General features: G+C 39.7%; 1 protein-coding gene across 1 annotated transcript in view; it reads left to right on the top strand.

The window, feature by feature from the left end:
• The first annotated feature begins 1,125 nt into the window (after window positions 1-1,125).
• POLR1F (RNA polymerase I subunit F) overlaps window positions 1,126-16,017 on the top strand; it is a 41,479-nt gene continuing 26,587 nt past the window's right edge. The window contains exon 1 of the mRNA XM_049641593.1: window positions 1,126-1,410. Coding sequence (XP_049497550.1) covers window positions 1,157-1,410 — 254 coding nt within the window. The 5' untranslated portion in view covers window positions 1,126-1,156. The remainder of the gene's footprint in view (window positions 1,411-16,017) is intronic.

Here is a 16,017-nt window from a genome sequence, read left to right as displayed (position 1 = left end):
TCATGGTTCATGCCTTAGTGAGCTTGGAGTCTTTGAAGGAAGGTCAACAGGCAACTGACATAAAATTAACATAAAAACAAGTGCTTGAAGGTAGTAATTTACAAAGATGGGGGACCTAACTAATCCTTATGTGGGGGGCAGGGAGAGGTAAGGTGGTAGTAAACTGCAGAGGAACAGAATGCAGAATCTAAGCTAGAGTTTTCCCATATGAGAGAAACTACTATATTCCCACCAGGTAGCAGAAACCGAGAAAAAGAGAGGGAGCAAGCTAAAAGTGAATGAATATGGGTGGTGACTAGCAGATAATGTAAAATGGGAAGTGTGATAAATCTAACTCCTGGGCTGACAGCAGATCCTAATATGGTCTTATAAGTAACTTAAGAGCCATATTAAGGAATCTGTATTATCCTTAGAAAAATGGGGCATGCATGGGGACAAGTCATGGTTACATTTTCGTTTCGGAGAAGGTGCTCTGAGTGTCCTCTTGACCATCCACAGGCACTTCTGTAGTTTTGGAAGCGAGAGCGGAGAGAAGTATCCCAATAGACTGATGTTTCCACTTTGGACCCCACAAGCCTTGGGGCTGATCTGATATTTGAGGGTACAAGAGAGGCTCCAAGGTTGACAGCTGGACTGAGCCATTTGGAAAATGGTGGTAAGATTTCCTGAGTTAGTTATTACAGAATGAAGAGAGAAGCGGGATGAGAGAGATGATGGTTTTATTTTCAGATGTATTGTATTTGAGGCATCTGGGCTGCTTTTTAGGATTGAGTTTCCTGCAGAAAATATACTCCCTAAATATATTAACATTTATTACTGTACTGTCCACGCTTGTAAAATTTACCAAACCACGTTACTACGGGAAATTATCAAAGCGTGAATCCCTGTTATACCTACATACTAACTCTACCGAGGACGTTCGCGAAAACGTAGGTTTGCCAGCCCTGCCTTGGAGCACGTTCCAATTCGCTCAGGCTCCTAGCTACCCAGTCGAAAGAGCGGTTGCCCTCTGCTGGTCAGAAGTGCGTAATGCATCTGAAGGAGAGAAATTTCCTAGGGGCGTGCCAGCTGGCGGATGACGGAGAAACCCGGCGTCCGGAGATAGGCGGTTTTGCCTGCGTAAGCGGCGCGCGCCGCGGGAAACCTGACAGGCCGCATGGCTGCGGGTTGTTCAGAGGCTCCGCCGCCGAAGGCGGCCTCTGAGGGACCAGTGGCGGGACCGGCCGGCGTCCTGCCCTGCCTAGAGCTGCCAACCTACGCTGCCGCGTGTGCGCTGGTGAATAGCCGCTACTCCTGCCTGGTGGCGGGGCCGCACCGAAGACACATCGCGCTTTCGCCGCGCTACCTTAACAGGAAACGCACCGGTATCCGAGAACAGCTCGATGCGGAACTCCTGCGCTACTCCGAGAGGTATCAGTCTCTCCGTGTTTTCCTCCGCGGAGCGGATAACGCCATAACGTAGCTTGCCCCCCTTTCTTTTAGGCGCGGGGAGGGGGGGCGTTGCTGGTGGACGTGCTGATGGCGTCGCAGAAAAGGGGTGAATGGGAGAGAACGCGCCGGCCACCTCGAGCTTATACTCGAGATGTTATGGAGTTTCCAACTAGCTGAAATTTCCAGTGTGTCCCTAGTCGGGATCTGTTCTTACCGTTTCATGGACAAGAAGGGAAGCGTGAAGGTGAAGTGAATTGTGCGGGCGGAGCCGGTGGGGAAGCTTGTTTTAGAACTGGCGTGTATGGGGGCGCCTGGGTGGCTCAGTCGGTTAAGCGTCCGACTTCGGCTTAGGTCACGATCTCGCGGTCCGCGAGTTCGAGCCCCGCATCGGGCTCTGGGCTGATGGCTCAGAGCCTGGAGCTTGCTTCCGATTCTGTGTCTCCCTCTCTCTTTGCCCCTCCCCCGTGCATGCTGTGTCTCTGTCTCAAAAATAAATAAACGTTAAAAAATAAAAATTAAAAAAAAAAAAGAACTGGCGTCTATGGGTAAGAATAGATCAGGGGTCTGGAGACCCGGTAAGCCAGTTCTGTGTTTTCCCATTTGACAGTGGGAGTTTCGAATGCATTACTTCAACATATTGTCTCTCATTCTGTAGAAAATTGTACATATTAGTACAGTCTTTTGTTTGTAAACCATGACGAAGTTTCTGGTTTTTATTTTGGCCCTGGTATTTTCCTTGGGTTCTCGTGGGCCTGATCACGGATGAGAGAAGCAATATTTCTGTTTTGTTTTTAAGAGCAGTTTATTAAGTCTTAATTGGAGTGAAAAAAAAAAACTTTGTGGTGCATTTAAGTTAATATATTCAATAGAAACTTGGAGACTCTTGGAGTTGCAAGAGTGGAGGGTCTGAGGGAGGGGGCATATGTACGTTAATACTACTAAAGACTACTTTGTCTCGAAAGCAAGGGTTCTAAAACGAGGGTGAGTGGAATCCCTAGGGATTCCTTGTTGCTCTTAAGGAATTTCATGACCCTCCCTCCTCCCCTCTGGGAAATTTCCTTTCAGTTTTCTTGGGCAAAGTACCCAAGTGTTCACTTTCTCAAAGGATCCTGAACAAGTTAAGGAATCAAGCAGGTCTAGAATGTACAGCTTACTCCAAACACCTACACCCACTTTTGTGCCTATTTTGTACATAAGGGACTTGGGATTAAAAAAACAAAACAAAACAAAAAACCAAGATCCCTGTTTGAAGAAACTGTAATCTCTAGTAAAGATACAAATGTAAGCCAGGTAAATCCAATGAAGTGTTAAAATTTGCCAGAAACAAAGTAAGTTATACTGAAAGAGTAGTGAATTTGATATTAGGACCTTTTTTGAGAACAACTTAATAGGAGAAAGGTTCTTTGTGATGGTAGTATTCAAGGGAAAAGGTGTGGCATAAACAAATGGATAGTAGATATAAAATAAACTGCTTCGGTCAGAGAATTGTAAGTACTATATAATTGGAGTAAGGTTTATTTTAGGGGAAGGACATTGTGTGCAGTTGGAGAGAGGAGGGCAAAGACAGCTTGGGGGACAACTCAGGATGACCATTTTGCTTATTTCCTCCTGTCTACTAGGTTTTTGTTTTTTAACCTTTTTCTGTTTGCTTAAGCAGACTTAGCACTTCATCCTTTCAGTGTGCCCCCCAACTCCGAAACTTGGTGCACTCTGGAGAGAGTAGTACGAATCTGTGATCTCCGGGACATAATCAGACACACAGTTCAAGAAACCACACTTGGTAGCATTAGCTGATGGCTTAAGGAAGGTGAGACTGTAGACATGGAGACCAGCTAAGAGACTGTTGCAGTTGTCCAAGAGAAAAATGATAAGAGAGTATGGGTTTGAAAGACTTAAGGATATAAATATGGTCCTAAAATCTGGGAAGAGGCAACTGTTTGATGTATTTTACCACTTACTGTAACCAATCAGTGCCTCCACTTGACAGGCTAGGGGGAAGCCACCTGAAGTGTCTCCCGTCAGAGCCCTTATACCAGAGATACAAGGAACCAGTTGAACAATAATTTTTGTAACCGAACGATACAGTGTGACTATGTGGAGCAGGTTGCACTCTGAGCAGATCAAGACTGCGCACTCTCCACCCTCCTCCCCCACCCCCACCCCCACCATTACTTGTGGGCTGTGGTTAAGACTCTGGCTTACTCAGTGCTGATAAAGCAGCACACATTAACTGTGTGTTTCTAAGTAGGGACAGAACATGGAACATACCAACAATTGTAATGTCAGTCAACCACTTATGTATGGTTAGATTTACAGATTTCGGGGCCATCCTATAGAATCAGGAGGACTTGCTTCTCTTTTTGTAAGAAACAAGGAAAAGAGAGTGTTGGAAGGTGGAGGATGCACAATAAAGTATCCCCTAAACTGAGAAGGCACTTTGAGATTAGAAAACGAAGCAGGTGACTCCATACAGTTTACACAGAGTTTTATTCAGGGTAACTTACTGACCCCAGGGGATTGGGCAGGTGATGATCCAAGTAGCTGCACAGCTGTTCTTCACAAAGTCTAGACCTCAGTCCACAGATTTTATAGAGTGTGAAGGGATGTGCAGAGGGCACTGTGGTGAGGTCACAGGGTTTAACACTTAACAGACCCTGTGGCACCACATGTACTCCAAATGATCGGGGAGGAAAGTACATTACCTCTACTAGTTACCTAAACAACTTTAGGGAAGATCGCAACAAGCCTTCCCATATTCTGGTCAGGGCATACCTAAACCTCCAGGGGGCCCGGGACATGTAGCCCTGAGGGAGGTGATGGCCTGGACGTGAACAGGATGGAGGGTCCAACCTGGAGTCAGTATTGTCAGCATTGGTATGCTTTACCCACAACATGTTTATGGCCCGTGCAGTCTTTACGTGACATTCTTCCGTGATGGCCCAAGAGCAAGATGTTGAGAGTTAGTTGGCTTGCATACCTATGTCACAGCAGTAATATAAATGGCCACATGAGGTTAATATACCTATAAAAGAAAACATTTAGTAGTTCCCCAGTGACTTGGTAAAGAGGTGAGTCATCAAGTGAAGGTATCAGCAGAAGAGATCCTCTCCAAAGACCCAGCCTCGAAGTGATTGTGAATTTGACCTTAAGTTATGGCTCACAAGAGGGAGACGGTTCCTGAGGCAACAGGGACAGAGGGACATCAGCAGTGCCAGGCTGGAGCAGTAGGACAGATGTTTCAAAGTGAGTAGACATGGCAAAGCTTCATTTAGCAACAACACAGTAGCTGTTTGGTCTCCATGGCATCCTGACTTTTCATCATTCCTCACTCTTGAGTGACAGGGACGACTCCAGCTACTTCCTGCTGAAAAGGGGCATAGATCAGGATTCAAGGAGTGAAACTGTCTTTCATCCAGTTACAGGTAGCCCCTGGTATTATTACGTTGAGCCCTTTATCCTTCATAGAGCCATTTTTTTTGAACTCTAATGTGTAGTCTTCGCTTCTTATTACACATTTCATAATGAAGTAAATCAGGTCAGTTCAGCTAAACAGTTGTCTCATGGCTTTCAGTCAGGTCTATAGTGTGTAAGTAGTCAGGCAGAAAATTATCCAAATAATCAAGGAAATCATTAGAAGTCAGGATCCAGCTAGTATGGTAAACAAGAAACATGCAAGGACAATTAGAACTAGAATCTTACACCCATAGAGGTATGTTACTGAAACATAGTTTTTTCTCTCCAAAATCACCCTCATTTCCATCAACAATAGCCAAAATAAGACTAATATGTTTGTAAAACAAGTCCATTTTTCACAAATTTGGCCCAAATATTTTTGTAAGTACAGCAAGAATAGTAACTGGCCTTACATGTTCTCTCAGATCTGCTTTGCTGGAACTTTTTTTTCATAAGGAATTTCAGATCGAGCTTTTGAAAGCCTTTCAAGGCAAAGAGCCAAACCAAATACTTGCCATCAGACTCGCTTGTAATAACTAAAGAAATGAAATGCTCCCTCGCTTTTCGGGGTCCCCCAAATATTCTGAGGTTCCTGAGCCTGCCAGGAAGTGACCTTCCTTACCTAACCTCGTAAGGCTCCAGGAACCTTGTAAGCATGGTACCAGCCAGGGCAGTTATTCTAGGGGGCTTCCTTGGCACCATAAAGTCAACCCTAGTTCCTTAGCTTTCTGGTCATATCTGAGTCTATGCATGTCTTTCTCAAATGTGACATTCTAGTCAAAGCCATGGTAATAGAATCAATTTCTCTAATGGTGACCTGTTACAAGAAATTCTTACTGAATTTATGCAAATAACTTAAGTGCCATGAGGGTAAGAATACTCACCAAGAGTTTGTGAATTCAGGAGGGATCAGGTAGGGGGAAAAAGATAAAATGTTTTTTAAAATCCCAAAGAGCAAACATTAGATAATCAGTGATGTTTCAAACGAGTCATAAAAACTGTAATAATCTTCCTTGATTCCTTTAGTCATGTTATTAATTCTTGTTCAGTTTGAGTATGGTTTTCCCGTTCCCAGAAATTCTTATTTGGCTTAGTTTTATTATCTTAAGGGTATCACAAACCTGTGTTTGTCAAGAGTCCTCTCTATGAATGTCCTTGAAGGTGAAACACATTTGTAGGAGTACAAATCAGAACAGTAACTGTAAATAACAAAGGACTCAAAAATGAGCATGGTTAAAGATGTGATGAGAGTTCATTATAGTGTAATGAACATTATAGTTGATAAGGAAATTTGGTTACTTCTGGGATAGACAATACTTCAATACTTAGAATTACAAGTAATGATTATTGGGATTTTGGGATTTCATGGCATTCACTTATGCAGTAGAACCTTAAAAGGTTTCTGACAATGCTTCCCATGTAGTTTAACATACCATAATAAATAAGCCTGATTAGTTAAAAAGACTTAATTTAGAATTTGAATTTTGGGAAATTTGTTAAAAATATCAAAGTTTTAAAGCACATGCTGAATGGTGCGCCTGGGTGGCTCAGTTGGTTAAGTGTCTGACTTTGGCTCAGGTTACGATCTCCGTCAGGTTCCTGAGTTCAAGCCCTGCGTCAGGCTCTGTGCTGACAGCTAAGAGCCTGGAGCGTGCTTTGGATTCTGTGTCTCCCTCTCTCTCTACCCCTCCCTTGCCCATGCTGTGTCTTTCTCTCTCTCTCAAAAATAAATAAACGGGTGCCGGGTGGCTCAGTTGGTTAAGCGTCCAACTTTGGCTCAGGTCACGGTCTCACGGTTCATGAGGTCGAGCCCTGTGTTGGGCTCTGTTCACAGCTCAGAGCCTGGAGCCTGCTTTGGATTCTGTGTCTCCCTCTCTCTCTGCCCCTCCCCCTCTCCGCGTGCTCTCTCTCTCTCTCTCTCTCTCTCTGTCTCTCAAAAATGAATAAATGATTAAAAAAAATTTTTTTAAAGCACACTCTTAAGAAGAAACACAAATCATTAAAAACGTAAAACTTATTTAACCTAGGTGGCAATAAGAGATTCTAAAGGCATATACAGAAGGTTACACAGTTGTTAGCAGAACTTAGCTCTTTTAGTATTGATGAGATTTAAATTTATTAAGTAAAGACCTGATAGCAAACTTTGTATTTTCAGGGCAGATAAAGGAAAAACCTTGTACTTTTTTCTGTCAAAAACAGACCAATATTCCAGGATAATCCTCATTTCAACAGAGAGAAAAACCAAACTCCAATCGTGAACCAGTATATTTTTAAAACTCATTAATTCCAGTCTTTGTCCTGACCACACATTCTTTAGCAAAGATTCCTTTTTCACAGACTTTCTACAACTTTTTTTTTTTTTTTTTTTTTAACATTCATATTTTCTCCAGTTTTCCCTTTCTAAACCAGTCTCATTTTAGGTCAAATTCCTTTCTTTTCCCTCAACAAAAATGTATTCCCATTTCTCAGAATTTTCTTAACAAAAACACATGTTATTTTCCTTGCGCACAGAGTGCTTCCTTCATTATTTCCAGTAGTCTTAATGACATTTGTTAGAATTCTTAATGCTTAGAAACTACTTTCTAGTGAAAACTAAATAGTAAGCAATATTAGTTTCAGGTTTACCATAGTGATTTGAGAGGTCTACATATTACTAAATACTCATCCTGATAAGTTCACTCTTAATTCCCTTTATCTATTTCACCCACCCCCTTCACCTACCTCCCCTGTGGTAACCGTCAGTTCTAAGTAGTTGACTCTGTTTTTTGGTCTCTTTTCTTCTTTGTTCATTTGTTTCTCAAATTCTGCATATGAGTGAAATCATATGGTATTTGTCTCTCTCTAACTTAATTCACTTACCATTATCCCCTCTAGATCTATCCATGTTGTTGCAAGTGACAAGATTTCATTCTTTTTCATGGCAGAATAATACTCCATTGAGTATATATACCACTTCTTTAACAGTTGACCTATTGGTGAACACTCAGACTACTTGCGTAATTTGGCTGTCATCAGTCATGATGCAGTAAACACATGGGTGCGTGTATCTTTTCACATTACTGTTTTTGTATTCTTTGGGTAAACACCCATTGGTAGAAATACTAAATCATGTGGTAATTCTGTTTTTAAATTTTTAAGCAACTTCCATACTGTTTTCCACAGTGGCTGCACCAGTTTGATTTCCAACAAAGGTGTGTGAGGGTTCCTTTTCTTCCACATCCTTCCCAACACTTGTTGCCTATATTTTTTATTATGGCCGTTGGGATGACAAGTGTGAAGTGATATGCTACTGTTGGTTTGATTTGCATTTCCTTGATGATGAATGATGTTGAGCATATTTTTATGTGTCTGTTGGCCATCTCTGTATCTTCTTTGGAAAAATGTCTCTTCATACCTTCTTCCCATTTTTTAATTGGATTATTTGTCTTTTTTTATGTAAAGTTATATAAATCCTTATATTTTGGATATGAACCCTTCATCTGGTATGCCATTAGCAAATAACTTTTCCCATTCCATAGATTGTCTTTAGTTTTGTTGATTGTTTCCCTGGCTCTGCAGAAGCTTTTTTTTTTAATATATGAAATTTATTGTCAAATTGGTTTCCATACAACACCCAGTGTTCATCCCAAAAGATGCCCTCTTCAATACCCATCACCCACCCTCCCCTCCCTCCCACCCCCCATCAGCCCTCAGTTTATTCTCAGTTTTTAAGAGTCTATTATGCTTTGGCTCTCTCCCACTCTAACCTTTTTTTTTTTTTTTCCTTCCCCTCCCCCATGGGTTCCTGTTAAGTTTCTCAGGATCCACATAAGAGTGAACACATATGGTATCTGTCTTTCTCTGTATGGCTTATTTTACTTAGCATCACACTTTCCAGTTCCATCCACGTTGCTACAAAGGGCCATATTTCATTCTTTCTCATTGCCACGTAGTACTCCATTGTGTATATAAACCACAATTTCTTTATCCATTCATCAGTTGATGGACATTTAGGCTCTTTCCATAATTTGGCTATTGTTGAGAGTGCTGCTATAAACATTGGGGTACAAGTGCCCCTATGCATCAGCACTCCTGTATCCCTTGGGTAAATTCCTAGCAGTGCTATTGCTGGGTCATAGGTAGGTCTATTTTTAAATTTTTGAGGAACCTCCACAGTGTTTTCCAGAGTAGCTGCACCAGTTTGCATTCCCACCAACAGTGCAAGAGGGTTCCTGTTTCTCCACATCCTCTCCAGCATCTGTAGTCTCCTGATTTGTTCATTTTGGCCACTCTGACTGGTGTGAGGTGATATCTGAGTGTGGTTTTGATTTGTATTTCCCTGATGAGGAGTGATGTTGAGCATCTTTTCATGTGCCTGTTGTTCATCTGGATGTCTTCTTTAGAGAAGTGTCTATTCATGTTTTCTGCCCATTTCTTTACTGGATTATTTGTTTTTCGGGTGTGAGCTCTTTATAGATTTTGGATACTAGCCCTTTGTCTGATATGTCATTTGCAAATATCTTCCCATTCCGTTGGTTGCCTTTTAGTTTTGTTGACTGTTTCCTTTGCTGTGCAGAAGCTTTTTAACTTCAGGAGGTCCCAATAGTTCATTTTTGCTTTTAATTCCCTTGCCTTTGGGGATGTGTCAAGTAAGAAATTGCTACGGCTGAGATCAGAGAGGTCTTTTCCTGCTTTCTCCTCTAAGGTTTTGATGGTTTCCTGTCTCGCATTCAGGTCCTTTATCCATTTTGAGTTTATTTTTGTGAATGGGGTAAGAAAGTGGTCTAGTTTCATTCTTCTGCATGTTGCTGTCCAGTTCTCCCAGCACCATTTGTTAAAGAGACTGTCTTTTTTCCATTGGATATTCTTTCCTGCTTTGTCAAAGATTAGTTGGTCATATATTTGTGGGTCTAGTTCTGGGGTTTCTATTCTATTCCACTGGTCTATGTGTCTGTTTTTGTGCCAATATCATGCTGTCTTGATGATTACAGCTTTGTAGTAGAGGCTAAAGTCTGGGATTGTGATGCCTCCTGCTTTGGTCTTCTTCTTCAAAATTACTTTGGCTATTCGGGGCCTTTTGTGGTTCCATATGAATTTTAGAATTGCTTGTTCTAGCTTCGAGAAGAATGCTGGTGCAATTTTGATTGGGATTGCATTGAATGTGTAGATAGCTTTGGGTAGTATTGACATTTTGACAATATTTATTCTTCCAACCCATGAGCACGGAATGTCTTTCCATTTCTTTATAACTTCTTCAATATCCTTCATAAGCTTTCTATAGTTTTCAGCATACAGATCTTTTACATCTTTGGTTAGATTTATTCCTAGGTATTTTATGCCTCTTGGTGCAATTGTGAATGGGATCAGTTTCTTTATTTGTCTTTCTGTTGCTTCATTGTTAGTGTATAAGCATGCAACTGATTTCTGTACATTGATTTTGTATCCTGCAACTTTGCTGAATTCATGTATCAGTTCTAGCAGACTTTTGGTGGAGTCTGTTGGGTTTTCCATGTATAATACCATGTCATCTGCAAAAAGTGAAAGCTTGACTTCATCTTTGCCAATTGGATGCCTTTGATTTCCTTTTGTTGTCTGATTGCTGATGGTAGCACTTCCAACACTATGTTAAACAACAGTGGTGAGAGTGGACATCCCTGTCCTGTTCCTGATCTCAGGGAAAAAGCTCTCAGTTTTTCCCCATTGAGGATGATATTAGCTGTAGGCTTTTCATAAATGGCTTTTATGATGTTTAAGTATGTTCCTTCTATCCCGACCTTCTCGAGGGTTTTTATTAAGAAAGGATGCTGAATTTTGTCAAATGCTTTTTCTGCATCAATTGACAGGATCATATGGTTCTTATCTTTTCTTTCATTAATGTGATGTATCACGTTGATTGATTTGCGAATATTGAACCAGCCCTGAATCCCAGGAACGAATCCCACTTGATCATGGTGAATAATTCTTTTTATATGCTGTTGAATTCGATTTGCTAGTATCTTATTGAGAATTTTTGCCTCCATATTCATCAGGGATATTGGCCTCTAGTTCCCTTTTTTTACTGGGTCTCTGTCTGGTTTAGGAATCAAAGTAATACTGGCTTCATAGAATGAGTCTGGAAGTTTTCCTTCTCTTTCTATTTTTTGGAATAGCTTGAGAAGGATAGGTATTATCTCTGCTTTAAACGTCTAGTAGAACTCCCCTGGGAAGCCATCTGGTCCTGGACTCTTATTTGTTGGGAGATTTTTGATGACTGATTCAATTTCTTCGCTGGTTATGGGTCTGTTCAAGCTTTCTATTTCCTCCTGGTTGAGTTTTGGAAGCGTGTGGGTGTTTAGGAATTTGTCCATTTCTTCCAGGTTGTCCAGTTTGTTAGAATATAATTTTTCATAGTATTCCCTGATAATTGCTTGTATCTCTGAGGGGTTGGTTGTAATAATTCCATTTTCATTCATGATTTTATCTATTTGGGTCATCTTTCTTTTCTTTTTGAGAAGCCTGGCTAGAGGTTTATCAATTTTGTTTATTTTTTCAAAAAACCAACTCTGGTTTCATTGATCTGCTCTACAGTTTTTTTAGAGAGGACAGCAGAGAATCTGTTGCTACAGAGATCAAGGGACTGAGGAACAGACAGGAGGAGCTAAAAAATGCTATAAATGACCTGCAAAATAAAATGGAAACAAACACAGCTCAGATTGAAGAGGCAGAGGAGAGAATAGGTGAACTAGAAGAAAAAATTATGGAAAAAGGAAGCTGAGAAAAAGAGATAAAAAAATCCAGTAGTATGAGGGGAAAATTAGAGAACTAAGTGATGCGCTAAGGAGAAATAATCTACGCATAATTGGTATTCCAGAGGAGGAAGACAGAGGGAAAGGTGCTGAAGGTGTACTTGAAGAAATAATAGCTGAGAACTTCCCTGATCTGGGGGAGGAAAAAGGCACTGAAATCCAAGAGGCACAGAGAACTCCCTTCAGACGTAACTTGAATTGATCTTCTGCATGACATATCATAATGAAACTGGCAAAATGCAAGGATAAAGAGAAAATTCTGAAAGCAGCTAGGGATAAACATGCTCTAACATATAAGGGGAGACCAATAAGACTCCTGACGGATCTCTCTACTGAAACTTCTTGGCGGGCCAGAAAGGAATGGCAGGAAATCTTCAATGTGATGAACAGAAAAAAATATGCAGCCGAGAATCCTTTGTCCAGCAAATCTGTCATTTAGAATAGAAGGAGAGATAAAGGTCTTCCCAAACAAACAAAAACTAAAGGAATTCGTCACCACTAAACCAGCCCTACAAGAGATCCTAAGGGGGATCCTGTGAGACAAAGTACCAGAGACATCGCTACAAGCACGAACCCTACAGACATCACAATGACTCTAAACTCATATCTTTCTATAACAACACTGAATGTAAATGGACTAAATGCACCAACCAAAAGACATAGGGTATCAGAATGGATAAAAAACCAAGACCCATCTATTTGCTGTCTGCAGGAGACTCATTTTAGACCTGAGGACACCTTCAGATTGAAAGTGAGGGGATGGAGAACTATTTATCATGCTACTGGAAGTCAAAAGAGAGCTGGAGTAGCCATACCTATATCAGACAAACTAGACTTTAAACTAAAGGCTGTAACAAGAGATGAAGAAGGACATTATATAATAATTACAGGGTCTATCCATCAGGAAGAGCTAACAATTATAAATGTCTATATGCCGAATACGGGAGCCCCCAAATATATAAAACAATTACAAACATAAGCAACCTTATTGATAAGAATGTGGTCATTGCAGGGGACTTTAACACCCCACTTACAACAATGGATAGATCATCTAGACACGTGGTCAATAAAGAAACAAGGGCCCTGAATGATACATTGGATCAGATGGACTTGACAGATATATTTAGAACTCTGCATCCCAAAGCAACAGACTGATACTTTCCTCTCGAGTGCACATGGAACATTCTCCAAGATAGATCACATACTGCGTCACAAAACAGCCCTTCATAAGTATACAAGAATTGAGATCATACCATGCATACTTTCAGACCACAATGCTATGAAGCTTGAAATCAACCACAGGAAAAAGTCTGGAAAACCTCCAAAAGCATGGAGGTTAAAGAACACCCTACTAAAGAATGAATGGGTCAACCAGGCAATTAGAGAAGAAGTTAAAAAATATATGGAAACAAACGAAAATGAAAATACAACAATCCAAATGCTTTGGGATGCAGCGAAGGCAGTCCTGAGAGGAAAATACATTGCAATCCAGGCCTATCTCAAGAAACAAGAAAAATCCCAAATACAAAATCTAACAGCCCACCTAAAGGAAATAGAAGCAGAACAGCAAAGACAGCCTAAACCCAGCAGAAGAAGAGAAATAATAAAGATCAGAGCAGAAATAAACAATATAGAATGCAGAAGCTTTTGAGTTTGATGTAGTCTCAGTAGTTTATTTTTGCTTTTGTTTGCCTTGCCTTGGGAGACATATCGAGAAAAATGTTGCTAGGGTTGATGCCAGAAAAATGACTCCCTGTGCACTTCTCTAGGATTTTTATGGTTTCAAGTCTTACATTTTGGTCCTTAATCCAGTTTGAGTTTGTGTGTATGGTTTAAGAAAGTGGACCAATTTCATTGTTTCACATGTAGTTGTCTGGTTTTCCAACACCATTTGTTGAAGAGACTGTTTTTTTCCCCATTGTATATTTTTGCCTCCTTTATTTAAGATTAATTGACCATATTATGGGTTTGTTTCTAGGGTATCTATTCTGTTCCTTTGATCTTATGTGTGTGTGTTTTTTTGTGCCACTACCATACTGTTTTGATTACTGTAGTTTTGTAGTATAACTTGAAATCTAGGATTGTGGTACCTCCAGTTGTGTTTTTCTTTTTCAAGATTGCTTTTGCTGTTTGGGGTCATTTGTGATTCCATAGAAATTTTAGAATTGTTTGTTATAGTTCTGTAAATAATTCTGTTGGGATTTTGAAAGGGATTGCATTAAATTTATAGATTGCTTTGGACATTTTATGGACATTTTAACAATATTGATTCTTTCAGTCTGTGAGCGTGGAATGTCTTTCCACTTGTGTTGGGTTCAATTTCTTTCATCAGTGTTTTTTTTAAAAAAAATTTTTTTTTAATGTTTATTTTTGATAGAAAGAAAGTGTGAGCAGGAGCGGGGCAGAGAGAGAGGGAGACAGAATCCGAAGCAAGCTCCAGGCTCTGAGCTGTCAGCACAGAGCCCAGTGCAGGGCTCAAACTCACAAACTGTGAGATTATGACCTGAGCCAAAATTGGACACTTAACTGATTGAACCACCCAGGCTCCCCTTTCATCAATGTTTTATAGTCTTCAGAGTACAGGTATTTCATCTCCTTGGTTATGTTTATTCCTAGTTTATTCATTATTTATGGTGCAATCATAAGTGGGATTGTTTTCTTAATGTCTTTATGTTACTTCATTATTAGCGTATGGAAACAAAACAGATTCTATATATTGATTTTGTATACTGTGACCTTAATGAATTCATTTATCAGTTCTAGTAGGTTTTTGGTGGAGTGTTTCAGGTTTTCTGTATATAGTATCATGTACAAATGGTGAAATTTTTGCCTCTTCCTTACCAATTTGGATGCCTTTTATTTCTTTTCATTGTCTGATTGCTATGGCTAGCACTTCCAGAACAGAGTAGTGATAGCAGACATCTTTGTCTTGTTCCTGATCTTAGTGGGAAAGTTCTTGGTTTTTCACCATTAAGTATGATGTTAGCTGTGGGTTTTTCTCATATGGCCTTTGATATGTTAAGGTATGTTCCCTCTAACCTACTTTGTTCGGGTTTTTCCTCATGCATGGATGTAGCACTTTGTTAAATGCCTTTTCTGCATTATTTGAAATGATAGCATTTTTATCCTTCCTCTTTTTGATGGGGTTATCACACTGACTTGTAAATACTGAATCTTTGATCATGGTGAATAAATTTTTTAAAAGTATTGATGTATTCACTTTGCTAATAATTTTGTTGAGGGATTTTGCATTTTTGTCTTCTTTAAATGTTTGATAGAATTCATCTGTGAAGCCATTTGGTCCTGGACTTTTGTTTGTTGGGAGTTTTTTAGATTATTCATTCAGTTTCATTGCTGGTAATCAATCTGTTCAAATTTTCTACTTTGTTGAGTTTTGGGCAGTTGTATGTTTCTAGGAGGTTACCTATTCTAGGTTGTCTAATTTGTTGGCATACAGTTTTAAGTAATCTCTTAAAATCTTTTGTATTTCTGTGATGTTGGTATTTCCCTTTCAATTCTGATTTTGTTTGAGTTCTCTTTTTGTGTCTTTCTTGATGAGTGTGGCTAAAGGTTTATCAATTTTGTTGATCCTGTTAATGACCAGGTCTCGGTTTCATCTGTTCCATTTTTTTTTTAATTTCTCTTTTGTTTGTTTATGCCCTAAACTTTATTATTTCCTTCCTGCTACCAGTTTGGGGTTTTGTTTGTTTTTTTTCTGGCTCCTTTGGGTTTAAGATTAGGTTGTTTGAGATTTTTTTCTTGTTTCTTGAGGTAGGCCTGTATTTCTATAAACTTCTCTCTTAGAACACCTTTTACAGCATCCCAAAAACATCCCAAAATGTTTTTCATTTCATTTTATTTTCATTCACTGTATTTTCATTTTAATTGATCTCCATGTATTTTTTGATTTCTTTGATTTCTTGGCTGACCCATTCAGTTTAGTAGCCTCTTATGTAGTTTCCATGCATTTGTGTTCTTTTTAGGTTTTTTCTTGTGGTTGATTTCTACTTTGATAGCATTAAGGTTGGAAAAGATTCATAATATGACTTCAATCTTTTTTAATTTTTTGAGTCTTGTTTTGTGGGCTAACATATCTCTTTTGGAGAACTCTCTGTGTGCATTTGAAAAGAATGTGTATTCCCTGTTACAGGATTGAATGTTCTGAATAGATCCAAAAGATATATCTGTTCTAATGTGTCATTCAGAGCCACTGTTTTCTTGTTGATTTTCTGTTTGGATAATGGAGGTGGGGTGTTAAAGACCTCTACTATTGTCGTATTATTATATTACTATTGATTACTTCCTTTATGTTTGTTATTATGTTTAGTGGTGATGAATTTCTTTCACTTAGGTTGGGAAAGTCTTTATC

Source organism: Panthera uncia, chromosome A2, assembly GCF_023721935.1.
Source record: "Panthera uncia isolate 11264 chromosome A2, Puncia_PCG_1.0, whole genome shotgun sequence".
NCBI lineage: Eukaryota > Metazoa > Chordata > Mammalia > Carnivora > Felidae > Panthera > Panthera uncia.
This window is presented reverse-complemented; position numbering and strand designations above follow the sequence as displayed.